Genomic DNA, 25,344 nt, shown 5'->3' with positions numbered 1-25,344 from the left:
CTTGTACTGGGGAGCCCAGAACTGGGCACAGTACTCCAGATGTGGCCTCCCCAGGGCTGAGTAGAGGGGGAGAATCACCTCCCTCGACCTGCTGGCAACACTCTTCCTGATGCACCCCAGGATCCCATTGGCCTTCTTGGCCACAAGGGCACATTGCTGCCTCATGCTTAACTTGGTGTCCACCAGTACATTTAAAGGTCAGGTCAGATCTGGCATTTGGGTGATCTTTTATTTCCCCCAAGCCTATAATGATGAGCTAATTTTCCCTGAACCTCATTTTAAATCCTAGCCCTTCACTGTGAATGAAGTTTTGCTGGACATTACACTTGAAGAGCGCTACAGAACTGACCGTGCCGTAGAAACGCTGTCCCAGAAAAACTGCCAGCAAGGCATGTCTGGTGAATCAGTAAGCAAACACAAACTGACACAGCCCAAGCGCTGTTCGGCGAGATTGGGAATGTTGAGATTAGAATGCGTGAGGTGTGCGCGGAGAGCATTGCAAGCCATTTTGTGTGATAAGGAGACTAAATATACAAATGGAAGAGTATAAACACTGTGATCTACAAGCAGTACATTACTAGGTGTTATGTTGTGCGTGTTATGTAAATGTGTACCCACTCATACACATAATTGTTTACATAAAATACATAAACAGGATGTAAGGGAGACAAACATTGAAAAGCTAGAAAATGGCTGAATTAAGGTTGCATGTTGGGAAGCTGAGATGAAATCATGCAGTGAGGCAGTCTTGTGACTTCTGACTTTTTACTCTTCTTCGGTCCCACAGTGCTTTATTGCCAGAGATCCCATCCAGCGTTTCAGAGCTTCTCAAAAGTCTGTTCCTAAGGAATATGTTTAGGATGCAAAGTTTCTTGCACTAGTACTGTCTGCCCTTCTGCTCTTCTCTACATGCAGCACTAACCTGTGGACAAAAATAGTTTCATTTAGCTCAATTAAATGGATGAGCAGAGTGCTATCTGAATGTGGTATAATGGGTTATGATACTGGAATATTAGACTTCATAATCTCTTCTGGCATTAAACTTTGCAATAAACAAACATTTTGGTGCTAAGCCACATATTTGTTTATTCCTTCACCTTCTTTATAGGTATGCTTTAGCTGAGGCAGCGTGAACGGAAGGAGGTGGTTTGGAACCACAGTGATCAGGTAGATAGCTCTGTCCGTGCTGCAGTTCACTCCTTAAGGCAATCAGGGTCATGGCCACTTGTGCCTTTCGCAGGCTGTCATATAGTATGGCAGTGCCTAACCTTTGTCAATGCCGTTTCAATTCTGTTTTTTTCTTTATCAGCAGCATGAGCCATCTCATTGCCCTCAGACAGTATGAGGGTTAAGCCATGCTTTCGGGCCATGAAAATATCCATCAGTAAGGAAAACTGTATTGTGCTCTCTCATCAAATCCCCAATAAGCACTTCAAATCTACTCTGTAAACTTGTTGCACAAGAGTTTTCTAAGTTATATATACTTTGAGTATGTAAAATTTAAGTCTGATTCAGGATTGACTAAGACTGTCCCATAGATGTGGTTATAACAAGCTATGTAATAATTATTGATGATACATGAGGGATTTCTCAATTCTTTTGAAATTCTCCACTACAAAATGCCTTTAACAATTACTGTGAAAATCATAATGTTCACATGTTGCTGCTTTTCATTTGCATATCAGTCAGCCTGAAGGTTTTTACCTCCATGGAAGAGTGTGTGTGTGTGTGTGTTACGTAGATGTAATGAAAAAGAAACTTCTTCATTCCTTCCACTTTAAACCAATATTTTTCTTGAAACTTAGATTAGAATAAGACAACATAGCAGAGAAAATTTTTTTCTGAGAAAGTTGTTTCATCCTACCCTTTATCTGGATGATAGACATTGATACAGTGTCATGCAGCTGCATTTTCCTTTATATCATTCACAGAAGAACATCTTGTTGCAGTTTCTTATCTTTAAACATTTTGAACTTGTAATTGAAGGGAAAGCTTTTTTTCCCATAATTTGTTAGTAACTTCTGGGCTGATCTGACCCAGATATGTGGGTACCACGCTATACCAGAAACGAGTGGGTAAAGATTACTGATGGTGTGTTGACCTTTATCTTCTGTATGGTTAATTCTTGTCTGGTGCGTCTTGTAAGATTCAGACATTCCAAAGTGATCCTGACCTTTCAGTAATATGGACCATAATTTAGCTAAAGAACACTTTTGCTTAAACTTTTGGGTGTCAAGGATTGTGAAACAAAGGGAGCACTTCACAGGAAGGAGTAAACATTTTGTAGTACACTGGTTACAGCCTATTGTGCAATGTTCTTCATGGAATAAGAGTTTCTTGCTTACCCTGTGTTGTTTACTTGTATAGAGATAGCAGCTATGGGATTGTTGTTCCATACTCTGTGTGTATGTATACATATATATATATACACATATATACGTATATATATGTGTAGCAAAAAGATGCTTTGTAAGACTGAAAGCAGGAGATGACAGGCGAATACAGCTAACACTCATGAAGGGCAAAAGTAAATAGTGATAGGGCTATAAGAGGTCACAACACACTGGTGCTTTGCATAAAAGAAAGAGGTTTTAGGAAGAGAGCTTAGAGAGCTCCTTGCAAGCACAAGGAACTGTCTGGGATAAAGCTAAGAGATGTTTGTGCAACAGTATTACTCATGAGGATCAACTTGCACCCTGAAGTTTAAATTTACTCTTATCTTAGCATGCATAGCACTTAAAGCTGGTGTTTATAAAAGTATCCAGTCTATTCAGTTTTTAATCAGGCTGTTATGTGATGCCTGCAACAGAGAGGGCAAATGACACACTGTCTGAAAAGTCATTCCTTTTAGTTGTTCTAAATTGGTGCGCCACTCACTATTATCACGTGAACTCTTAATATTCATACAGCAGGGACTAATGTGCAAAGGAGGGCCTCTGAGCTGTTTTTTGCTATACTGCTCAGAGTTCTAACACTTAATACCAGTCACCTCTGACTCTTTGTGTTTGCTATTGTGAATTTAGAGAAACAGGTAACTAAAAGGCCATTCTTCTTTTTGTTCATGCTGGTCCTTTACAGTTTGCTTCCTCTGAGAATGTTTCAAAAAAGACACTGTGCAGTGGAAGACATAGGCTGGGACTGTGAAATGAGAGCCAACTGGATTTTGTCCGGTGGTTCACTAGGTGACTCTGGGCAAATAATTTAACTTTTCATTTGTAAAATGTGAGCCCTTAGTAGGGAGTTAAAATAGATTAAATGACTGAAAAAATAATCTGAACTGGGCATCAAAAGATTCTGTTCTTTAACACTATGTGACTTTAAAGTCACTTACCCTCTTAGTGCTTCATTTTCCCCATCTAGGTAATGAATTCAAAAGACAATTACTTGTGTGAAGACCTTTAAGACTGGTGGGTAAAAAGCACTGCATAAACATCAACCGCTGTTATTGATAATTTCAGAGGTTCACATTCCTCTCCCTTCTTGTGGGCAATAGCATGCCCTTTACGTTTCTGGAAGACTTAGGATAACATGATTGATGCTGAATTCATATGTTATACAATTGTATGGGAGAAAGTACATGCTCTTTTAAAGTTGTGGCCTCTTCCTCTTCCTGCAGCGTCCTATCATCTCGATTTGTTGGGGTCACAGGGACTCACGCCTGCTGATGGCTTCTGGACCTGCACTATATGTTGTCAGAGTAGAGCACAGGGTCTCCAGTCTGCAGCTTCTGTGCCAGCAGACTATCGCTAGCTGTCTGCGGGATGACAAGGATATCAGCAAACTGACCCTGCCTCCTCGGCTCTGCTCGTACCTCACCACTGCCTTTATACCAACAATCAAGGTAAAAGGAAACAGAGTGCCTGTGTGTTGGGGTGTGTGTGGGGGGGGTGTTGCTTGATTTTTCCCCATGCTGCTCCTAAATGATAATGGGTGAAATCCTGGCCCTGCATAAATAAGGTTAAAAGAGCTTGATTAAGGGTCACTCCTGTTCTCATCAAGAGCCCTGCATTCTACCTGCTGATGCCCAGCTAGGAAAGAGAAATAAGAAAGATGTACTCTATCAGGGGAGGGAAGGATTTATTTGATGCCTATTAAAACTGAAAAGAAGGCTCACACATCCTGATCTGCATTCTTCTATGGGGATGGCCTGTCCAAGAACATCCCAAGGGTAAAATACGCTTGTGAATCACAAGGATATCTGAAGAAGCTTGTACTGATGGTAGTACTGTGTCATAGTAAAACTATTGCTTCCATACTTGTTACTTGAGTCCTTATACTGCCAGGGTAGTTATGCTTAACAGCTATGGCTGTTAAAGATATTGCCCAAATATTTTTACTGATACTCAGTTCTGCTTCAGCAGTGCTATGGGGAAATGAACCAGTGTGCCTTTGCCTATACCACTAGTATAGCTGCTTACAGAGCCATCTGCTCAACCCCGTTGTTCTGTGCTTTTGCCCCCAGTCACATCTCAGGATTTCAGAACTCTTTATCATGGCCCAAAACCAGAGCGTTAGCTAGTAAATGCCCTACTGTCCAATATATTTTTTGTGTTACGTATCTTTATGTATTATGTTGTTATGTATTACAACATTGTCTTGAGCCAGTTTCAGTTCTGTATTAAAACATTATAGATCTGGGTGAAACTGATTTGAAATCTGTGGAGTTGGCCCAGCTTAAATGAGGGAAAATTATGCCCATAATATAATGGATTGAACTCAGTTACATTTGGGTATCGCTAATCAGGCAACTTGTGCAACTAAGAAACATTTCATTTGCCAGAGAAGAATAAATGCCTGTTGTAACCGTAACTCCTCAGTCTCCAAAGGTACAGAGTGTATGGTAGACCAGTGGTTCTCACATTTTTTAGCATGTCTCCTCTTCCTCCCCAGGATGCTTTTCATGTTGTCCCAGGCCCTCCCCTCCTGCTCCCTCCCCTTCAGCCCTCTTGAGTTTCAGTGCTGCTCGCTAGGCTGTTGGGGAGGACGAGGAGGGGAGGTTGCCTCTGTGGAGCCAGGGAAGCAGGGTGAGGGATCCTGGCAGGGCAGAAGGAAGCAGCTGGCTGTAGTAGGTGCTGAGTGAGGGTTTGGAGTCGGGATGGACATCAGAGGGGCAGGGGGATCTGGGATCGCGTCCTTGCTGACAGCCCCTCTGTCCCCTCCCAGAGGGGATGCTGGGCCGGGAAGCAGTTGCAGGGCTGAGAGGCCAAAGCAGGGTTTCCAGAAGCCGCATGTGCCTGCTGTTTCATGGGCATTTCTAGAGCCTTCTCAGCACAGCTTTATCCTGGCTCTACCCTGGCCACCTACGCCCACCCATGTCTGCTATGCCTCCAGCGCCTGGCAAAGCACTCTTTTCCCTGGATATAGTCCTTTTCCCCCTCCAGCTTGATGAGCAGTCYAGCTGCATTACACATCGCTACTCATCCCATATCCATCTTTCCAGGTTAAGGAGGCTTCTTTTTTTCCCTACCTTTTTTTGTCTGTATTTTCATTTTGAAAGAAACTGTGTCGACTTATACATATTAATAGTATTTGTGTCATACAGACTATATTGTGCTAAACAGAAGCATTCTAGCTGCTTTAGGACTGTGCTCTGCATGGATTAATGCAGCCTGCTGAGACGCAGGGCAAAGTAACCCACACTGAGCTTTGTGCTCATATTTCTCTACACCACACTGGGCCTTGCAGTGCAAATATGCTCTCAACAAGGATGGCTCTTGTCCTTAGAGGTGAATGGGGTGATTTAAGAGGTACGAACTTTTTTCAGAGCTTTTTTCATCATCACATAGTGGCATAGCATACGTCAGTGCTGGCCAGGACAGGGAACATGAGTGGCAAAGTTCACTTGAGAGGGCAATAGGAAGCAAGATATGCTGGGACTTGGACCTGACCACATTAGTTAAAATAGAAGTCTGTGATAGACCTGGGACTTAAATACAGATTTCTTGCCTAACTCAGTGCTCTAACTGCAAGTCCAACCTTCCTCTCTGATGTAACTATTTTTATTATCCTATGTACAGCTGCTTTTGATCTAACTAAATAATATGCAGCTATTCTCCCTTGCATGTGGGTCATACATTAACTCACACAGTAACCTGCACTAATCCTGACCTGTTAAATTAGAGCTGGATTAAATTTCAGTTAGTTGGGCTGGGATTAAGTAGCTGCAGGAAAAAATCAGTAACCTATAGGAAATTTTCTTTTTCCTCCCTTCATTCAATTAAGCCTCCTATCCCAGACCCAAACAATATGAGAGATTTTGTCAGCTACCCAACAGCTGGCAACGAACGGCTTCACTGCACTATGAAGCGGACGGAGGATGATCCGGAGGTTGGTGGTCCATGTTATACTCTGTACTTGGAATACCTTGGGGGATTGGTGCCTATCCTGAAAGGACGTCGTATCAGCAAGTTGCGGCCAGAGTTTGTCATCATGGACCCTAAAACAGATGGAAAAGCAGGTAGGAGTGAATTGTAGGTCTGTATAAAAATGATTTAGAAATACTCTAGATGTTAAATCCCAGTGAGTTACCAAAAATCTCTGTATGCAACATGGAAGATGGCATCTGAAATGATTTTTCTGATGTGAAAAGCTCTTCAGCATAACCTAGGCTCAAGCCTCTGAAATTATACTACACTTGTCTTCTGTTTCAGAAAAGGGAACTTCTTGCATTCTGAATGGTGAGGAATAGATTGCTAATTAGCAGAAAATACTCTTTAGTCTCAATTTTGAAGCCACTTGAATGCTGTTCACCCCACTGAACACTGTTCACTTGAGTTCAGGCCATTGGAAATTTTGAGTTTATACCAGGGAGGGTGAAGAACAGTTAATTATCTCTGCACAATTTTATCTCAGCTACTGCCGGTGGATCGGGTTTATGCTTCTGATGACTGATAGTTGTAATTGGGTCAGTTTTCTGAAGCAGCACTTATATTTTTTTGGGTCTGTCTTGATAGATGAAATCTATGGAAACAGCTTGATTTCCACTGTGATTGATAGCTGCAATTGCTCTGACTCCAGTGACATCGAACTGAGTGATGACTGGGCAGCAAAGAAATCTCCCAAAATCAGCCGAGCTAGCAAATCACCCAAACTCCCCAGGTAATCATTTCTTGGAGATTTCATCTTTTTCCCAGGTCTTCTTCCTTTCTTTTTTCTCTTTCTTTCTTTCTTTCTTTCTTTCTAAACACTGTCTTGACACCTCATAAAATTAAAAGCAAACTTTTATAGGCAGTAATTTACCTGAGCAAACTGCATGTTTTCGGGAGGGTTGGCCTTTTTCCCCTGCGAGGAGCAACACTGGAGACTTTGAGTAGCCTTTAAAATCCTCTTCTGTATTTAGCTGCAGTAATAATGTAGGCAAAGTCCCAGGTTTGGTCTGTCTTTTATGGCAGCTTATCAGCCCAGAATAAATTCAGGGCACAGTCCATGAGAACCAAGAAACGTTATTTGTATGAGAATCTGTAGTTCAGTCTTTGGTCTGCTGTCTGTCCTCTCCTAGTTACATACAGAATAGTATGCAAATTTTTTTGATCTGAAAGTGTAAGTGAGAAAAATCAGTATCTGTTTGGCAGGAAACTATCTGTAATGAAAAGGTCAAATTTAAAGCAGTTTGGTTTTGAGTTGCTTTGTTTGTATAATTAGCAAAATAATTGTGTTGTGTTTCAACTTAAATTTTATGATCCTGCCAATTCAATTCTACAGTAGTGTCCATACATGCTTTGTTGAGTGGTSCAGAGGAGGAAATAATAAATATAACATTAAATTGAGCATTACATGCTGGTTTGTTGTTTGTAGAGCATTAGTACCTCATAACACCAGCATTGTGATTCAGGTTTTCAGTGTCCTTGGTGCTGTACAGACAGGATTGCATTAACTGAAGTGAAGTATCATTTAGAGAGGAAGTGCTTCTTTTTTGGTTTTATCGTATATAAGGTCATGCAGTATATAAGCATAGATTTGAAAGAGTGAACTATTTCCTCTTCTTTAATTTTGGCATTAGGAGTCTGATCTGCTAGAGGTTGACAGATCTGGTGGATTTCAGGACTTGTGAGATTTCTCCTCCCTAGCCTGCTAGAGTGGTCTTTGGTGTCCACCGAGACCAGGAGCTGCTTCCATCCCAATCTGCTAGATGCAGCTGCTGCAGTTCCCATTTCTAGGTCCATCCAGGAGTGAGGCTGAGAAACTATTCCCAGTAGGTTCACACACAAAATACAACACACGCACAGTTTGCCACACATATCAACACAGAGAGAGATCAGTGTCTTTACTGATAGCCACATAAACACAAGCAGCACTCCATAAATATGAACAGTACAGATGGCTCAATCCTGTACCCTCGCTCTGGCTTGTCAAGATTGAAGTTTGCTAGTAGAATATGAACATGCACACCATATGGGTCTCTCCAGCAGCTGGTCTTAAATGCTCAAGCAGTCCAATAGCTGGGCGCCATCTCCTGGCTAGAGGTCTCCGGTTGCCTGCACCCAGACCTACAGGCTGGCCCCTTCAGGCTCATGGTCCCACTCCAGCTACTGGCACTCAGACTTCTCATCAGACTTATCACCTAGGTCAACTTGAAATTTGCTAGCATACATAGAAAGCACACCCACACAAAAAATAGCTATGAATATAGTTTAATATAATAAGAAGGTGAGAGCATACCCACACAGAAATTAGTTATGAATGGAATTTAATGAAAAGGTGGGTTAGACTGTGTTGATCAAATGCAGGGCACAGCCAGACCAGCATACTGACTAGCCCTCATATCCCCTTTTTCTCTGTATTTTCCCCCCTTTTCTCCACCTTTGGTCCTCCCCTTAAACATCCAATAAAAAGTTCCGCAAATTCCCACAATCTCCATAAAACACCCCTTAATAAGTATTACAAAATCCCAGAATTCTCTTTCCCCTGCATCCTGTAATAAGTCCTACACACCTTTAGGCAATAACCTCCTTTAGTTTGCAAAGTATTCAGAGGAGAGAGTTTCTTTAGCTAACTCATCTTGGGAGGTTTTGCACTAGGGACAATGTTTTAATTATCCTCCTTTGGCAGTCTTAGAAATAGCCGAGTGCTCTGTTTTCACTGTTTAGGTTGTTAGGGTCCTTCCTCTGGCATTGCTCCTCTGATCTTTATGTTTAATATGATTAGCCTTTACTCAGATAACCTAATGTTCTCCCACTTAATAGTAAAGCCAGAGAGGATGGCACAATTTTCTCTCCTTGTACAGCATTTTTGTAGTCTAGTCTAGCATTTTCTATTCTGCCTCCTAGAAGGACTGCACTTCTGCAGCAGCAGGTCTACTCTTCCTGTAATGCACTTCTTAGGGTCTTATAGGTCCAAGTAGATGCATTTCTGCTGAGTTTCCTGTTTCTTTTGTTTCCTGGTCAGTGAACAACATCCTGAATACATTAAGCATAGTAAACCAAAAGTAATGATAGTTATGCTCATAAATGACAGTCATAATGACAGGTGATATGGTGTGATATTTGTTTTCTATTGGAACAACCAAAGTCACTTTGTGGTCTTCAGGGTAGTAGCTACATGTTCTTAACAGCTCTCTGAAGCTTTGGCTTGGGTGATGAGGAGTATCCTTTCTCTTGCCTTGTGGTTGATATTCCATAGCTGCTGTTAAATTTTGTCCCAGTTCTGCATGTTGGGTTAGGACACTTCGTTGCTCCAGTCCATTGGTAAATTATTTCTGTAGTTAAATTTTCCTGGGTTATCAAGGGTCAGAACAGGTGGAGCAATTACCCTGCATGATGAGCATAAATGGGCCCCAGAGTTTGGTGGGTAGCACATTAGTTAATTAGGTGTGCTTGTGGGCTCATCCCATTTGTCCCACAGGAGGAAGAGGGTAGCATTTTCCTCCCAACATACTCATGGTTGGAGAGTGAGCCATATGCTGTTACAAATGGGTCAGGTGCATGAAAGCTCTGGTGGTTGTCAGAGCCATCCTCCCCAAAGAGTCTCTGTTCCAATCCAGATTTCTTGATCTCAACTAAGGGTGTTTTGCACCCTAAAAACTCAGACCCATTTGTGATATGGACATCCCATACCTCTGCTGCAGTTCCCTTCACACTCATCTCCTAGTACTGGTTGTCATAGTTGTGTGTTTGTCCATGTGCCTTGCCCTGGATTTGACAGATACCTCTTTTACACCCTCCCCAAACAGTAGTCCAAGTATTTCTGAAAGCCCACTGTGATTTCGTATCCTCCAGTAAGCCACGGACCCATAAACATAGTGGCCACAGACATCCTTTGATATCCTGTATCATACGGCAAGAGTATTCATTAACAGCTAATTGTATTTATATACAAGCAGCATCCTAAGTCATGTTGATTAAAGCTGTGCAGACAGACTGCATAAATTACACTGATTTTAACCGTTTCTAAAGTGGCTATCAATATAATAGTAGATTTTGAAAATTGACTGGAGACTTTCCCTCTTTTGGTAAGGAGTCCTGCAGTTGCTTGGAGATGCTTAGTATGAGCAGACATATCTGCAGTATCTTTCAAGTGCCAAGCTCTCAAAGCCATATTGCCTGCCTTCCACAGAGAGCTGATAAGATCTTTTATTTCATGTTTTAAACCTTGAGGGAAATTTTGATAAAATCCTAAACAATTCTGGCCATGTCCACCATAGGGTGCTCTCAACCACTTGAGTAGCGTTAGTACAATTAGGGTAAAGTGATCGAATGAACCATGACTCTGGTCTGAGCTGAATACAGAGTTACAATTATACAGTTATACCTGCTGACAGCACTACAGAAACCTTTATTTCAGTCCTCCACATGCCAAGAAGTTCCTCAGTAAAAGGTAACTTTGACCAGTGCCTAATTCAGTTAATAACCATAATGAACGATGATGATCTCCTATAAAAGGGTTATCAGCACGGCACTTCCAAGTTACAGCTCCCATTATGCTCCAGCTTTAAGTATGTTGAGTCTCCTTAATATAGCCTACCTCTGCTGTGGCTCCCTGATGGTCTGTTCTTCCGGGAGAAAATCATGTTCCTCAAACATCTGCAGCTGCCTATGTTTTCATACAAATTTTGTGCAGACTCATTTATTTTCCGTGTACCAGTTGTACCTGTTTCCAAATGGTCTTTACTCCATAACCAGTGAGACTGAAATTTCTGAGATTAGAATCAAGTTATCATTCTCCCCCATTCCAACAATTTTATATATTTTTTGTTTTGTCCCAAGATTGAATTATTAGTATAAACTTTGGGCAGAGTTCCTTCACATCATTTATGAGTCTTCCCACCTACAGGTGGTATGGGCAGGTAGGATTCTTCTGGAGGAGTGGTTCCTCCAGTGTGCGGTTCTGGGGGGTCTCAGAGACTGGTGTTGAGGTGGACTTCAGGGAAGGTTCTGAGGCAAAAGGTAATGGGATGCAACAGGGCACCACTTCTCCCTGAGCACAGTCTCAAGGAAAAATACTGAAAACTCTTCCAAAACTGCCTCTGCCAGATGTGAACCCTTGCCATCATGGATATATTTTCTCCTCCAGATAGTCCCTGTTTAAAATTTCCTCAATGGTTAGGACTGCTGGTCTAGTTAAAGCGCTTGCCTCCTCGGTATTTTCAGAGTCCTTCGTAAATCCATGCTATTGATCCTGGCATAGGTGGCGCTGCAGCTGTGGTGAAGCCTTAACAAACATATCGTCCTAAACATACTGGGTTGATGATGTTCTGTAACAATATGCAAAATATGCTTCTAAGCTATTTATTATTCTAGTCACTTTCCTGCCTATTCAGTACATTCCTAATGTGCATAGGCAGAGCTCTGCACCTGCACAGAGCCTCACTGATGTCAGTGATGCTTCTCATAGGCACCAATGTCTACCTGCTAGCTTCATCTTGCAGGATTAAGACCTTGATGCCTTCTAATTGCAGCTGATGCTTTTCCATTTTATATTATGAGATGCCCTAGCATGAGGCAAAGGAAATGGAACCCTTCATATGACAGTGTGAGATACCCAAGTTTCAGTTGAGGTATTTGACAAATGAGTCATCAGTTCCTGAGCCTAAAGCAGAAATGGCTCAGGAGAAAAAAACCTATGTGCTTGCCTTGGTTTATAAAATGTACTTTTGAAATGTAACTTTTGTTTGCTGTTTTTTTCCACCAGTGAGCTTTTTCAGTTCCTTGATCTTGCATTCTGAACGCCCTTTATATAATGGGAGGTAGGAGTAAGTAAGTTCTGGCTTAGAGCAAGAGCACTGACTAAGTTTGTGGAACCTTGATTTGCCCTACTAGTGCTGAGCTCTGCCAGCTGAGATGTCACCTTTCCATTTCCACAGGCTTTGCTCAAAGTCTGCATAGCTGAAATAATTCAGCTTTACACATCCTTATGGATTAGTGGAGGCTTTATTGCATCTGGCAGAACTGCTGTAAGCTTTGTTAAATGAATCTGAGAGTGTATGATCTGAGTTACTGCAAGTGTATTGAGCTTTATACATATTCTTTAATTTGACCCATAGCTCTCTATCCTGTAGACTAAATAGTTTCCACTGGTCACCTAGAGAACACCATACCAGTTTTTTATTACCGTCTGCATATTCGAAGATATTAATTTTATGCATTTTCGCATGCCAGTTGATGATTCTAATTTTTATATGCTTTATGTGCAGAATCAATATAGAAGCTCGCAAATCTCCAAAGATGTCACGAGCTGCGCAGGAGTTATCAAGATCTCCAAGGTTACCAATAAGGAAACCTTCTATTGGTTCACCAAGCCTAACCCGAAGAGAGTTTCCTTTAGAAGATATTTCTCAGGTATAGTGTGCATTGTTACCAGACCTGAATACAAATATAGCTTGCTTTCTCTGGAGGGAGATATGATGTGTAGATCCAGTGATCACCAATAAAACATTGTCTTTTAGTTACAGCTATTGGATGAAACAACTATAGAATCCCATTTTTCAGTTGAACATTTATGTTGGTAATTATCAGTGGAATATTGGATGTCATTGTTTGATAAATCCTGGCCCCACTGACTTCTCTTAAAAAATTCCTTGTCTGAGAGATTTTATTCCACCTGATGTTCTTGGCTGTTGGAAAGCATTGTTAAAATGGTCCTTATTCAGTTCCTCAGAGCTATCATCATGCCACCATACTTACCTGCTTTGCTAGGAATCTGCAGAGACAAAGAAATCATTGGGTCAGGGGGCCAAATGTTCTCTATTTCATAATTATGTGGAACAGCCGTAATTGGAAAGGGCAAACAATTATCATTTTGTGCTTTTTGTGTTGTGATCTATGGGTAAATGAAACTCAGCAGGCTGTAGAACTGTCTGGGCCAAACATTTCATTAGTACTGAACTGCATTCTCTTGCTCCTTTCCTTTTTCCTTTTCCTCTCCTCTCCCCTCCGCGTCTTCATCATTTCACTTTTTTCTTTACAGTAAAATGTTCTAGATCACTTATGTAGCAGTAACTGTAGAAAGGGCCAGAAATCCTTTGAATGGGACAGGAGACTGGCAGCTTAGATTCTGTTCCTGATGCTGACAGCATGACTCTTGGCTTTTGAGAAAATCACTTAATCTTTCAGATCCATAATTTAACCACCATGAATGCAGTGGTTTGGGAATCTGCTTTGGAAGCTCCAGGAAAAATATATTTGTCACTGTGAATAATACACTTCTATCTTATTTATTGCTTATAAAGTGATTCTTAAGCATAGAACGAAAGGGCAGGCAATACTACTTCCCGAAATACTGAATAACTGCACTCTGCTGTTGTGCAGGAAGAGGAAGCATCTGAACAGTGCTGTTCTCATTAGGCAGTGAGGATGTTCTCCAGTTCTTCAGCAGCTGTAAGCAGTCTGTGTGGTTGTTGTGGACGTCATTTCTGATGGTGTTCAGAGCCGGACTTCTTAATGACAGGGTGTAACAGTTGATACATAGACACATTAGGCTGTTTCTAAATAAAATAAAAACAAAAGAAACTGAAATTGTATTATCACTTGCAATAGCTTGATTGCTCTGCAGCGTTTTTATTAGAGCTTGATACAGATTTTATTAGGTGAAAATGAACTTGTTTTTTCTTTGCAGCAAAACTACCTTGCTCAGGTCACATCTAACATCTGGGGAACCAAATTTAAAATTGTGGGTTTGGCTGCTTTCCTACCAACTAACCTTGGCGCAGGTAAAAGTAAACTCTTTCAATTTTTTGCATGTCAAACTCTTGCTAGCAAGTAGCAAGCTTACATGATATGATTTTTTTAAAGTGATCAAAAAGCTTCTTTAACAAAGTGGTTATTTTCTGTGGACAGTAGGAATTAGATTTTTTTTTAAATCACTGTAATTAAGAGATTCAAATCTCTATATACAAAAATGGGATCTCAACAAAATATTAAAAGACTTAGATATGATAAAAAGGCTAATTAACAGTCAAGCCAGACCTTTATTCTTTCAGTTTATTTGAAGAAAGAACAAAAGAATAAACAAAATTTTTGCAAGAAGACTATAAAAATCACAGTTTCTAAGTTTCAGTAATTGTTAGAAATATTTTAAGAGTTCAGATTTTTATAGTCATTCAGCTACTAATTATTCCAAAATAATATTAAAAAAAGCTTTTTTAACATCCTGCTCAAGATTCCTTATGTCATTGCATAGCTTTATCACATGTTTTTCTTGCTGGAGCATCAGTTACACAGTAGCCTTCATTAAAAGTAGCAGTTGTCTAATCTCTTGTGTAGGAGTTCTAAGAGCTCTCTGAAAAAAAATTTTTTGACTGTGTTTCATTATCTAGTTAAGTTAAGACTACATAATGAGGCCCTGGATACAGAGTTAATTAAATAGATATTTTTTGTGACCATGTTGACTATTCTCTCATAAGAGATGGAGTCCCAACTGCTGGGAAGAGGACCCTCTCTGGCCCAGCCTTCAGACAAAAGCTGTCCTCTCAGGATGTTGTCATCCCTAGGGACAACCAGGGCTACTATTGTAGAGCAATGGCATCTTCCATTTATTAAACTGTTACGGAAATGCTCAGCTTTCTTCCAGCCACTTTATTTGTCAAGTCGTTTACCACTATTTATAAAGTACCATTCCTCCAGAAAACCGTCAAAAAATTTTTGACATCCATATTTGCAATGACTGTCAAATAGTAATGTGAGTGAGTCAGACCAAAGGTCCCTATAACTCAATATTCTCTCAGTGTCGGTGACAGATAGCTAGGGAAAGATATAAATACAGAGCAAGTGTGGAATGATAGTTCCTTCAGACATTCTCCCAGTTTCCAACAGCTTGGGTCACAGGGACTTCCTGAGCCAGGAGGGGTTTTCTTGTATGTAATTACCCTCAACAGACTTCCTCTCAGAGAGCTTTCCTGTTTTCCCCTCAACTCATATAAACCTATAGGATCCTGTGATGAAGAATTTCAAATATAGAATAGAAAATTTGTTCTCCTTCCCTAAAAAGAGATGAAAATTAGATGAAGAAATTTGTTATTTCTATGGATTATTTGTAATTTGGTGTGATTTTTAATCAATTCCTTTCATCCTGTCCATGCAAGGTAGTACATAATGATATGGTTAAGAATGGCCCACACATGCATTAATTTGTTCATTAATAAATTATATGAAAATAATCATAGCCCATCTCTGCTTTGAACTGATTCTTTCTTAGCTTTAGATTCTCTCTGTGTAACAATTTTTTCTTTTATTTCTTCTTATTCTCCATCCCTAGTAATATATAAAACCAGTTTGCTGCATCTTCAGCCCAGGCAGATGACAATATATCTCCCAGAAGTGCGGAAGATTTCAATGGACTACATTAACTTGCCTGTCTTTAATCCAAATGTTTTCAGTGAAGATGAAGATGATTTACCAGGTAAGGATGAATTAGAGTTCTGCCATGTTATGGACTAAGCTAGCTGGAGGACTTATCACTTGTGTCCCTAGCCCCCTCTGTTAAGCACACAACAAAATCTCTTAGTCTAAGGGAACCCTATAGAACTGACCTGGAACAAGGCTGATATGTTTAATGGATAATGTTTTATATAGATAGATAGATACAGATATTGATAGTTATAAATATATTAAAAAGTATATAAAAATGTATATATATATAAAATATAATCCATATATCGCTGCTAACTTTAAAGTTCATTGGAAAGTCAATCATCTATTTAAATCATTAAGAATTCTCCATAGAATGAAGCTTTGTATTCTGCATCTTGGTAGAACAGAATAGTTTTATAATATATAGGAAGCCTGTAAGGGTAATTTTTGTGACCTGAGAGCAGCAAAGCACAGCCTGCTTGACAGGTGCTTTGGCTGGAGGGCAGGTAAGGTTCCTGTATAACACAGCCACCATTTAACAAGTGTTAAATGCCCATTTGGATTTTTATCAGTACCAGGTCTTACAGAGAGCCTAAATTAATTAAGTGTACTTTAAACAAAGAGGATCAGGAAGGAATTTCTCATTTCACTGAGATGTGAGGTAGCAGAAGATTCAAGCAGTGCAGGGGGAGGCTGGATGCAAGTGATATGTATTTGACAGATAAAAGGACTAGAAGTACCTAGGATTTCCTCCAATCAAAAACAAAAATCATGCAAATAAAATCAGTAATAGCCAAGAAGTTAAATTCCTACTGCTAGGTCACATTTGTTTGGAACTTCAGGAGTGGCCTTCAGGGGCATCCAGGACTCTTTAAGGAGGAAGAAGTATGAGAACTGCAGAGCAATTAAAAGCTTGGGCTAGAGTCTGTTGAAATTAATAGAAACGCTCCCATTGTATTGGATCAGGGTTTTGACTGCTGAAAGCACCCAAGCTTGTGTATGACCCAAGCATCAAAGCAGCCCTTTGGACTCCCAAAGAGTTACTCATCTGCTTAAAACGAAGCTCACTCTCCAGTGATTTGGGGCTTAGCTTGCCTACTTTCCATCCGCATGGTGCTTCCCTTTAGGATCTGAAGAAAACAATAGAGAAGTTGATAATCTTATATATCCTATGCATAGGAAGCGCTCAACAATTCCCAATATGAAACCTAATCCCAGCCCTGAGCAAATAAAGGTTACTTTGATTTTTCAAAAAAAAAAAAAACCTTTCAGGGATATCCTTTCTGAAAGACTGTATGTAAAGGAAAAAAGTACCATATACTAATGGGGAAATTATATTGCAGGGTAAGTAATGATTACGTGAGAGATAAAAAAACATAATAGAAAGTTGCTCTTGGGCAGTGGAGTGTTTAATAGTGAAGTACTCTTGGGACAGGTGCTTTTTAATGTAGTCAGTAATGATTTGGCAAGGCAAATGGACAGTGAATTGATTTAACTTGCAAATTATGCAAACACATCAATTAAAAATCATTAGAGGAATATGAAGAAACATTGGATTTAAACACTTGTGATATTAGGCAACACCGTGACAAATGAAATTTTATTTGGATAGACACTTAATACCCATGACAACAACATTTTAGGTTGTTCAAGCCAAGATAACAATTAAATCCCAAGCTCTAGAGAATAAATTGCTAACCAGCAGGCATCAGGATGAATGCACGGTAAACCAAGCACAGAATCACACTGCCTTAGAGTCAGTTAAGTTTACCTGTTGGCCTTCTTCTAACAGAATGAGCAGAACTACCGTGAAAATTTGCCAGCCTAGTCACAAATATTTGCATACCTACCACCTTCTACTGTGGTGACCGATGTTGATAAAAGCCTAATGCTATCAAAAATGTAATTATGGGGCATGGGTAAATGACTAGAACTTTAATTAGGAATTAATTAGGAATTGGCTAGTGGCCAGAGGAGATGGATCTCTTGCCTGATCTGGTCTAGCAAATCACAACTCTCCACAGAATTTGTCCACTTAAATAATCCTGGATATGACTGTAGTCTATTTTTGTGCCAGAAACCTGCCAAAATAACTTGCCAATCATTTTCCATGTTCTTTATTTAGAAAAACCAATAAAGAACTGGCAAGATTCTTGGGTTTTCTTTTGTGCATACAGTATTCATTCTCTTCACTTATGTTTCTTCTTATCTTGACTTCTGCACCTGTACTTCATTTGGGTATCCTCATTTCCCTATTACTCTTGAGCTTCTCAGTGATAGTCCCCACTGGAATCAATGTTGCCACTGTTTGCAAAAGGAATTGGAGCAAGCCTCATGCTTTCGATTTAAAGTGATCATAATGGCTTCTTGCCTCACTGTCACTTCTTCACCTCCATAAGTGGGCAACTTTTCACATACTCATCATCTTTTCACTTTTGTGGTTGCCACCTGTCCAGACTAATGCTGTAGTTGTGCTGACTACAGTACCCACTTCTTGAATCTTTCTGGCCTCTCATCTTTTTCCTTGCATCATTTTCTTGCAAATCTTCTTTCAAGAACTTGCAAAAATCTTCTCTGTGTTTCATTCCCCCATATTCTTCTCTCTTGCTATTTTATCTTCTTCCTCCCTTTTTATGTTACTGGTTGCTTTGTCACCCACTATGCTCAAGGGGCAATAATAGTTCCCTTTTCCCAACTGTTATCTGTATTCTCCATCTTTTTAAGCTCACTGAGTTAGGGAACATTTTACTAAATTTACTAAATACAGTGCCTATAATGTAGCCCTTCTACTTTCTTTTTTTTTTCCCTCCACCTTTATTTTTTTGATGACAGTAGTTATCAGTCATCTAAGTCAAAGCTTGTAATTGCTGTCAGATCAGGGCTAGCTCACAGGGTGTCATTTCATCCTCCTCCTGAAGCTCCATCCAGCATGGCGCAGTGACGGCAGACTGGCTCCAGAGTCAGCCTGGGCCAGCTGGGCCAGCTCGGACTCCTTTGTGCCTAACCATCATGTAGTGGCAGCCTTAGAGAAAGTCAGGAAGCCACGCCAGTGGTCCTAGGGTTAGGAACAAAGATGAAGTGGCAGCAGCCACAGATCTCTGAGTAGATTTTCTTTTCTATAGTTTATTGATGTATTTCCTATAAAAAAAACCTTCCCTGAAAACTAATGTGAGTCCTGATTCAGCAAAACTTTAATTGATTTGAGTGGGAGTTGTCGAATAGATAGTTAAAATTGGACAATGGATGAAAGAAAATTTAGACCCATCAGGTAAAATCCTTTCTCCGTGAAAGTCAGTAAAGTGAAAGTGAGCCCTAAACTTTACTTCTGAAGTATCGTTCAGGAAAGGTTACCTCAATGTTGTTATTACCAGCTGATATACATAGGTATTGTGCAATGGGAATCCATGGAGTTAGGCTGGCTTACTTATTCAAACTAATGTCTGATCCATTGATTTGAGGATAAGATAGCAGCCCATCCTAATGCAGCAGAGCACGTAAGCAAGTGCATAAAGATAAGCAGGTAGTTTAAAAAGTTAAAGTGGAATGACAAAGTACAAAAGCTATGTAGTGATTCTTCTTGTAAGCAGTTTAGAGAACAATTTTTCCTCCAGTCTATGAATTATATGGAAATGCTGCCATGAAATTTTCCAGTTACTCATTATTAGTGACCCGAATGTCTTTTGCAAGCACTGAAGAAAAACAAAACGTATGTGAAGTACTACTGCAAGAAAATTCCTTATCTTAATGCACGTTATCTAAGTGCTTGCGTAAAAGCTGCAGTTCGTAAAGGTTCACCCCTCACCGTGCTCGCCCTCGCTGCAGCCCTTCGGTGCTGCAGGCGGGAGGCCGAGTGGGGCGACGGGTGCCAGCCGCCCCCCGTGCTAGAGGCCTTTCAGGAGGGCGTCGAGGCGGAGCCGCGGGGCCGGGGTGGCTTGCGGCAGGTGACGGGCCGTGTTGTTCGTTGCAGTGCCCGGCGCGCCCGGCGTCCCCGAGAGCAGCCCGCCGTGCACGGTGAACATCCCCATCGCCCCCATCCACAGCTCGGCCCAGGCCATGTCCCCCACGCAGAGCATCGGCCTGGTCCAGTCGCTGCTGGCCAATCAGAACGTGCAGCTGGACGTGCTGGCCAATCCGCCGGCGGAGGCAGGGGGCGAGGGGGCGGGGCCCTTCGCCGCCCCCGGCCGCTTCCCCAGCCCCGGGCAGGTGATCTTCGGGGGCGTCGAGGTGGGACGCGCTGCCCTGGGGCCCCCGCCGCCGCTCGCCCTGCCGCCCCCGGGGCCCGCCGACCACCGGGACCGCGGCGACCAYGAGCACCTGCTGAAGGCCAAGCCCCCGCGGCCGGCGCAGCCGCTGGTGGAAGGGGACACCGCGGCGTTCGGCGCGTCGCAGGAGGCGCAGCTCAACAAGATGAACCCGCCCCCGCCCTACCCCGGCACCATCCCCGCCGTGCCGACGGCGGCCCTGCCGCCCCCACCCGGTCCCCCACAGCCGCCGGTGGATCTCTGCCTGAAAAAGGGAGAGTTTTCCCTTTACCCGGCAGGACACTATCAGACTCCCCTCGGGTACGAGCGCATCACTACGTTCGACAGCAGCGGGAACGTGGAGGAGGTGTGCCGACCTCGCACCAGGATGCTCTGCACCCAGAACACCTACACCCTGCCGGGGCCCGGCAGCTCGGCCACGCTGCGGATCACGGCGACCGAGAAGAAGATTCAGCAGCCCTGTTCGAGCGCCACCCTGAACAGGCTCACCGTCCCTCGTTACTCCATCCCAACTGGGGATCCGCCACCTTACCCCGAGATTGCCAGCCAGCTGTCACAGGGCCGAAGCATCGCACAAAGGCTGGACAGCACTATTATTCATGCTACTCTGCGGAGGAACAGCAGAGAGGCAGCTCTGAAAATGGCTCAGCTGGTTGACAGTCAACGAGCCACTTTGCAGCTTCCTCCAAAAGCCAAGAGCAACATTGTGGCAGCGCAGTATCAGCAGAGAGCACCCACAGCTTTGTACACCTGCAGCCAGTGCAGCAGCAGTAGCAGCAGTGGCAATGGCAGCAACAACACAAGCACCGGTGGTGTGGGGACCATAGCTAATGCCAATGCTAGTAGCAGCACTTCCAGTATTAGTGCTCTGAGACCTGACCTAAGCACGGGGAGTAGCTCCCAGCATAGCTCTGTCATTACTCACTCTGTCAGTACTTCGCCTCTGGCCTCCCAATCTTCCTACAGCTTGCTGAGCCCACCTGACAATTCCCGTGACCGGGCAGATTATATCAACTCTGCCTTCACAGAGGATGAGGCCCTTTCTCAGCACTGCCCAGTGGAGAAATCAATACGCCATGTCCCAGTGGCCTTGACAGAGGCTGCCATTGGTGTAAAACGGCCACCACCATACCAGTGGGACCCTATGGTTAGTGAAGAGATATGGGTTCCTCAGGAAAGGACATCTCAAAGCTCAGTGCCCAACCCTCTAAAACCTGCTCCTCTCATCATTGGTCAAACTCAGCATTTGGATATGTCTCGAGTGCCATTTGTTTCCCCTAAGTCTCCAACCAGTCCCACTGCCACGTTCCAGACGAGTTATGGGGTTGGAGTACCTTATCCAGGAAGCTACAATGTCCCTCCTCTTCAGGGAATGCAGCCCCCCTGCTCCCCCAAAGAAGCTCTGGCCCCAACACAGTTTGCACAGCAGGAGCCAACAGTAGTGCTTCAGCCAGGTTATCCATCCAACCTCTCCTATTGCCCTTTGCCACCCATGTATCCGGGAAGTAGCACTTGCTCTAGTTTACAGCTGCCGCCAATAGCCTTGCACCCATGGAGCTCCTACAGTGCATGCCCACCTGTACCAAATCCCCAGGGCACTTTGCCCCCGAAGCCGCTCCTTGTGGTGGAGAAGCCAGTTTTGTCTCCGCCGCCAGCAGAGCTTCAGGGTCACGTGGGCACAGAGGTAATGGTGGAAACAGCAGACACCTTTCAGGAGGTGCTCTCCTTGACAGAAAGCCCTGTTCCTCAAAGGACAGACAAATTCGGCAAGAAGAACCGGAAGCGTCTGGATAGCCGAGCTGAGGAAGGAAACGTGCAAGCTATCACTGAAGGCAAGGTCAAAAAGGAGGCAAGGACGCTAACCGACTTCAATTCGCTAATATCCAGTCCTAGGCTGGGGAGGGAGAAGAAGAAAGTCAAGAGCCAGAAAGACCAGCTGAAGTCCAAGAAGTTGAACAAGACAAATGAATTTCAGGATAGTTCAGAGAGCGAGCCAGAGCTTTTTATCAGCGGGGACGAACTGATGAACCAGAGTCAGGGCAGCAAAAAGGGCTGGAAAACCAAAAGGAATTTGAGGACAGCCAGCGAGCTAGATGAATTCAAGTGCCGGAAGGCCAATGAGAAGGAGGATGGACGACTGGGGAGCCAGGGCTTCGTGTACGTGATGGCCAACAAGCAACCTTTGTGGAACGAGGCAACGCAAGTGTATCAGCTAGACTTTGGAGGGCGGGTGACCCAGGAGTCTGCAAAAAACTTCCAAATTGAGCTGGAAGGACGACAGGTAGGAGGGCTGCAGCAAGCTGCCTGGGGRGGGTGGGTGGGTGGTGGGAGGGAAATCTGTGCCAGAAATCCACTCTGCCCTTCTCACCCTGCAGCATGCTTCCAGATTGCGTTAGTTACTCTTTGAGAAAACTTTGCTACAGAAAGTAATTGATAAAAAACAGCGGTCAAAGATCTAGATTCAGAAGTAAGGTTAAAGTTCACTTGTAATACAAATGTACAAAATATATCTTTTGTTTTACAAAATGTATCTTTTGTCAGACCTGGGAAAAAGGGCCTCCTTTAATCTCACTAGCTCTCACTTCTGAAGGTAAGTGCTTTTTGTAATAAAGTGAGTGGGGAAAAACACAACAAATTTCCCCAACTTGAAGTCAGCGATTGTGGACAATAGCTGGTTGAATACACACCGTTCAAGTCCCGTGAAGGTTACAAAGGTTAGCCAGACCTTCACTCCAGTCAGCAGACAGCTAAGATACAGATGACAGGGAATTATGTTCCCTCCAGGCTAAAATCTCCCCTCACGGATAACCAGGCCTCTGGGGCTGGCTCTTAATCCTAAAAGAAAGGCTCTGACCCTCCCCCAGAACAAGGTGTTCACAGGCTGCTTCTGAACAGCCAATGGATAGAGGAGTCTGTGGATGTTTCAGAAAACCAAAATGTTTAAGGCTGTCTCATATTGGCCTGAGTTGGGTGTTACTATACCAAAACCAGGCTATTAACTGGCTTCAATCAGCAAGATACTGGACTGAGACTCAGGAGACCTGTTTAATTCCTAGTTTATCTGTACCATCTCTGTGAGTCATTTTGGATTAATAAAGACATCAAGGCTCACAGCTCCCACTGATTTATCTCAGGAGTTAGATGTCTTAGGTATCCAACATGYCTGATCAGTAGTAGTCTCTTGGTGTTTTTATCTATAACAGCAGCTGATTAAAAGGGCAGTGATAAGTGCCATTTATACCATTTCATCTTCAGTTAAGTGGCCGTGGACAGCTGTGTAAAGTCCCCCTGGTCATAGGCTTTGTTGATGGTAGAGCAAAAGCCTTACTCCGCTTGCACAGGCAGCCTCTGTTCTAGCTCAAGAAACTTTATTGTAGACAAAAAAATGATCTAGGCTTCTGATTAAGCAAATGGAAAAACAGTAAGAATAGGCCAAACTTCAGGTGTTCCCTGCAGAACAACAAAGAACAACCTGACTGGCCTTGCTTTGCATTTCAAACAGCTGCCACTGCCCTTTTGCCAATTCATTCTCAGTGTAATCATGCGCTAGTGAAGTTTATGCAGAGGAAAATAGAGCTGCCAAGAAAATACAGCCTACTGCGTATGAGATGCTGTAGTCAGGAGATTGGTTATGCCCCTCCCCTGAAAGTTCCTTCCTTTGAAAAAAAACCCTGTTTTCCTGATAGGGAGATGATAGGATCTCTCCAGGGGAGAGAATGGTATTTTTGTGTAGCAAGAATGATTTGGGATTCAGGTGTGACTCACGTCTGTTGAAGACACTGATGACAGTCTACTCACACCAATGTTGTATAAAGTCTAACGTGTTTTAAAGCTCTATTAACTCTCTAGAGTCAAATATTTTAAGCCAATCACAGTGCTCTCATTCTTCTTTGGCATCGTACCCCATTCCGTGAATAGCCCCATTCATATTAATTTAGCATAATTAACGGAGGTGTTCCGACAAAGGAGCAAAAATGTTTCACTCTTACTCTATTCTGTTTTTTTTTTTTCCTGTGATTCACTTCTTTTGACCTTGTTCTTTTCTTCCTTCCCTTCTCCTCTTCCCCTGCTTCCCAGGTGATGCAGTTTGGAAGAATTGATGGCAATGCTTACATTTTGGACTTTCAGTATCCATTTTCTGCAGTGCAAGCCTTTGCTGTTGCTCTGGCTAATGTGACTCAACGCCTCAAATGAACAAGCAGAGACTGGAGAGAGGAAAATGTTAACAAAATCTTCTCATAAAGTCCAAACCGGAAAATGTTAGGGCAGCCTGCTTTAGGTGCGCAGAGGTGCCTGGGAAGAAGGCAGTAAAACTGGAAAAGTCTCTTGGTGCCCAAAACAAGGGCATTAACTCTAATCAGTCATGGGGTGGAGGGTGGGGGGGCTGTTTTCTGTTTTGTTCGTTCACTCATTTGTTTTCAATTTATTTTTTTTTTAATGTTGTGCTGGGTTTCAGAAAGAGTGAAGGGTTGAGAGCCATTCAGTGTTATGTGGAAGCGTGACTTTCGGCTTGTTGTGGTGATTCTGCTGTGTTTGCTACAATAGCTGATGTAAGCTCATAGGGGGGTTAAAAAGACTGCTCTTTTTGATAGACTGCCTTATATCATGCTGTTCTTTTTAAAACAGGGAACATAACTTTTTTTCTGGTCCAGTTTGTACTACTACTACTACTGCTACTGCTACTACTACTATTACTACTACTACATCAATGATAGCAGCAAAAAAAGGAAAAAAAGAAGCTATAACACTTGAAGACACGTGTTTCTTCTCTGATCTCTGATAATAACTGAGCACCACAGGTACCAAGGAGGTTTATGTAGGTCAATGTTTAATTTATAAGTAATGATGTATTATTCAGAAGATAAACAAAACTGTTACCATTGGGTGATTTCAAAACCCACTGTATCAAAGAAGTTGATGTCTGCTTGTTTCGTGTGCTGTTATTGGGGATAAACATGTTTCAGTAGGTGACAGAAAATAGGGAAGGAAAGAATTGTGGGCCTTGCTTCTTTGCTCATATTGATCAGCAGTGTTCTTTGATTTGGACTATGGTTGGGTGAGGTACATTGTGATCAGGTGTACCTCACAGGCCAGGCCAATACACGTTCCTCTTTTAAATGTGTTTACATTTTAAGAACAAAGTCTTTCAAGTGAATGAAATGGGTGTAGTGTGTTCAGTCTTCTTAGGAATCAATAGGAATCGAGTTCCACAACAATATATCAGTGTTTTAATGGGGAAGGAGACAGGAGTATAGCAGGTCATTACAGGAAGCAATTTCACATCACTACTGGAAAAAAAT

The 25,344-nt window shown here is 42.5% G+C and overlaps 1 protein-coding gene across 1 annotated transcript in view; it reads left to right on the top strand.

The window, feature by feature from the left end:
- TULP4 (tubby like protein 4) overlaps positions 1–24,701 on the top strand; it is a 163,946-nt gene extending 139,245 nt beyond the window's left edge. The window contains exons 9-16 of the mRNA XM_026077083.1: positions 3,617–3,841; positions 6,223–6,457; positions 6,954–7,098; positions 12,629–12,773; positions 14,050–14,143; positions 15,688–15,831; positions 19,750–22,325; positions 24,122–24,701. Coding sequence (XP_025932868.1) covers positions 3,617–3,841; positions 6,223–6,457; positions 6,954–7,098; positions 12,629–12,773; positions 14,050–14,143; positions 15,688–15,831; positions 19,750–22,325; positions 24,122–24,238 — 3,681 coding nt within the window. The 3' untranslated portion in view covers positions 24,239–24,701. The remainder of the gene's footprint in view (positions 1–3,616; positions 3,842–6,222; positions 6,458–6,953; positions 7,099–12,628; positions 12,774–14,049; positions 14,144–15,687; positions 15,832–19,749; positions 22,326–24,121) is intronic.
- The last annotated feature ends 643 nt before the right edge of the window (positions 24,702–25,344 follow it).

This window comes from Apteryx rowi, unplaced genomic scaffold (genome assembly GCF_003343035.1).
Source record: "Apteryx rowi isolate R43461 unplaced genomic scaffold, aptRow1 scaffold_448, whole genome shotgun sequence".
NCBI classification, from domain to species: Eukaryota; Metazoa; Chordata; class Aves; order Apterygiformes; family Apterygidae; genus Apteryx; species Apteryx rowi.
This window is presented reverse-complemented; position numbering and strand designations above follow the sequence as displayed.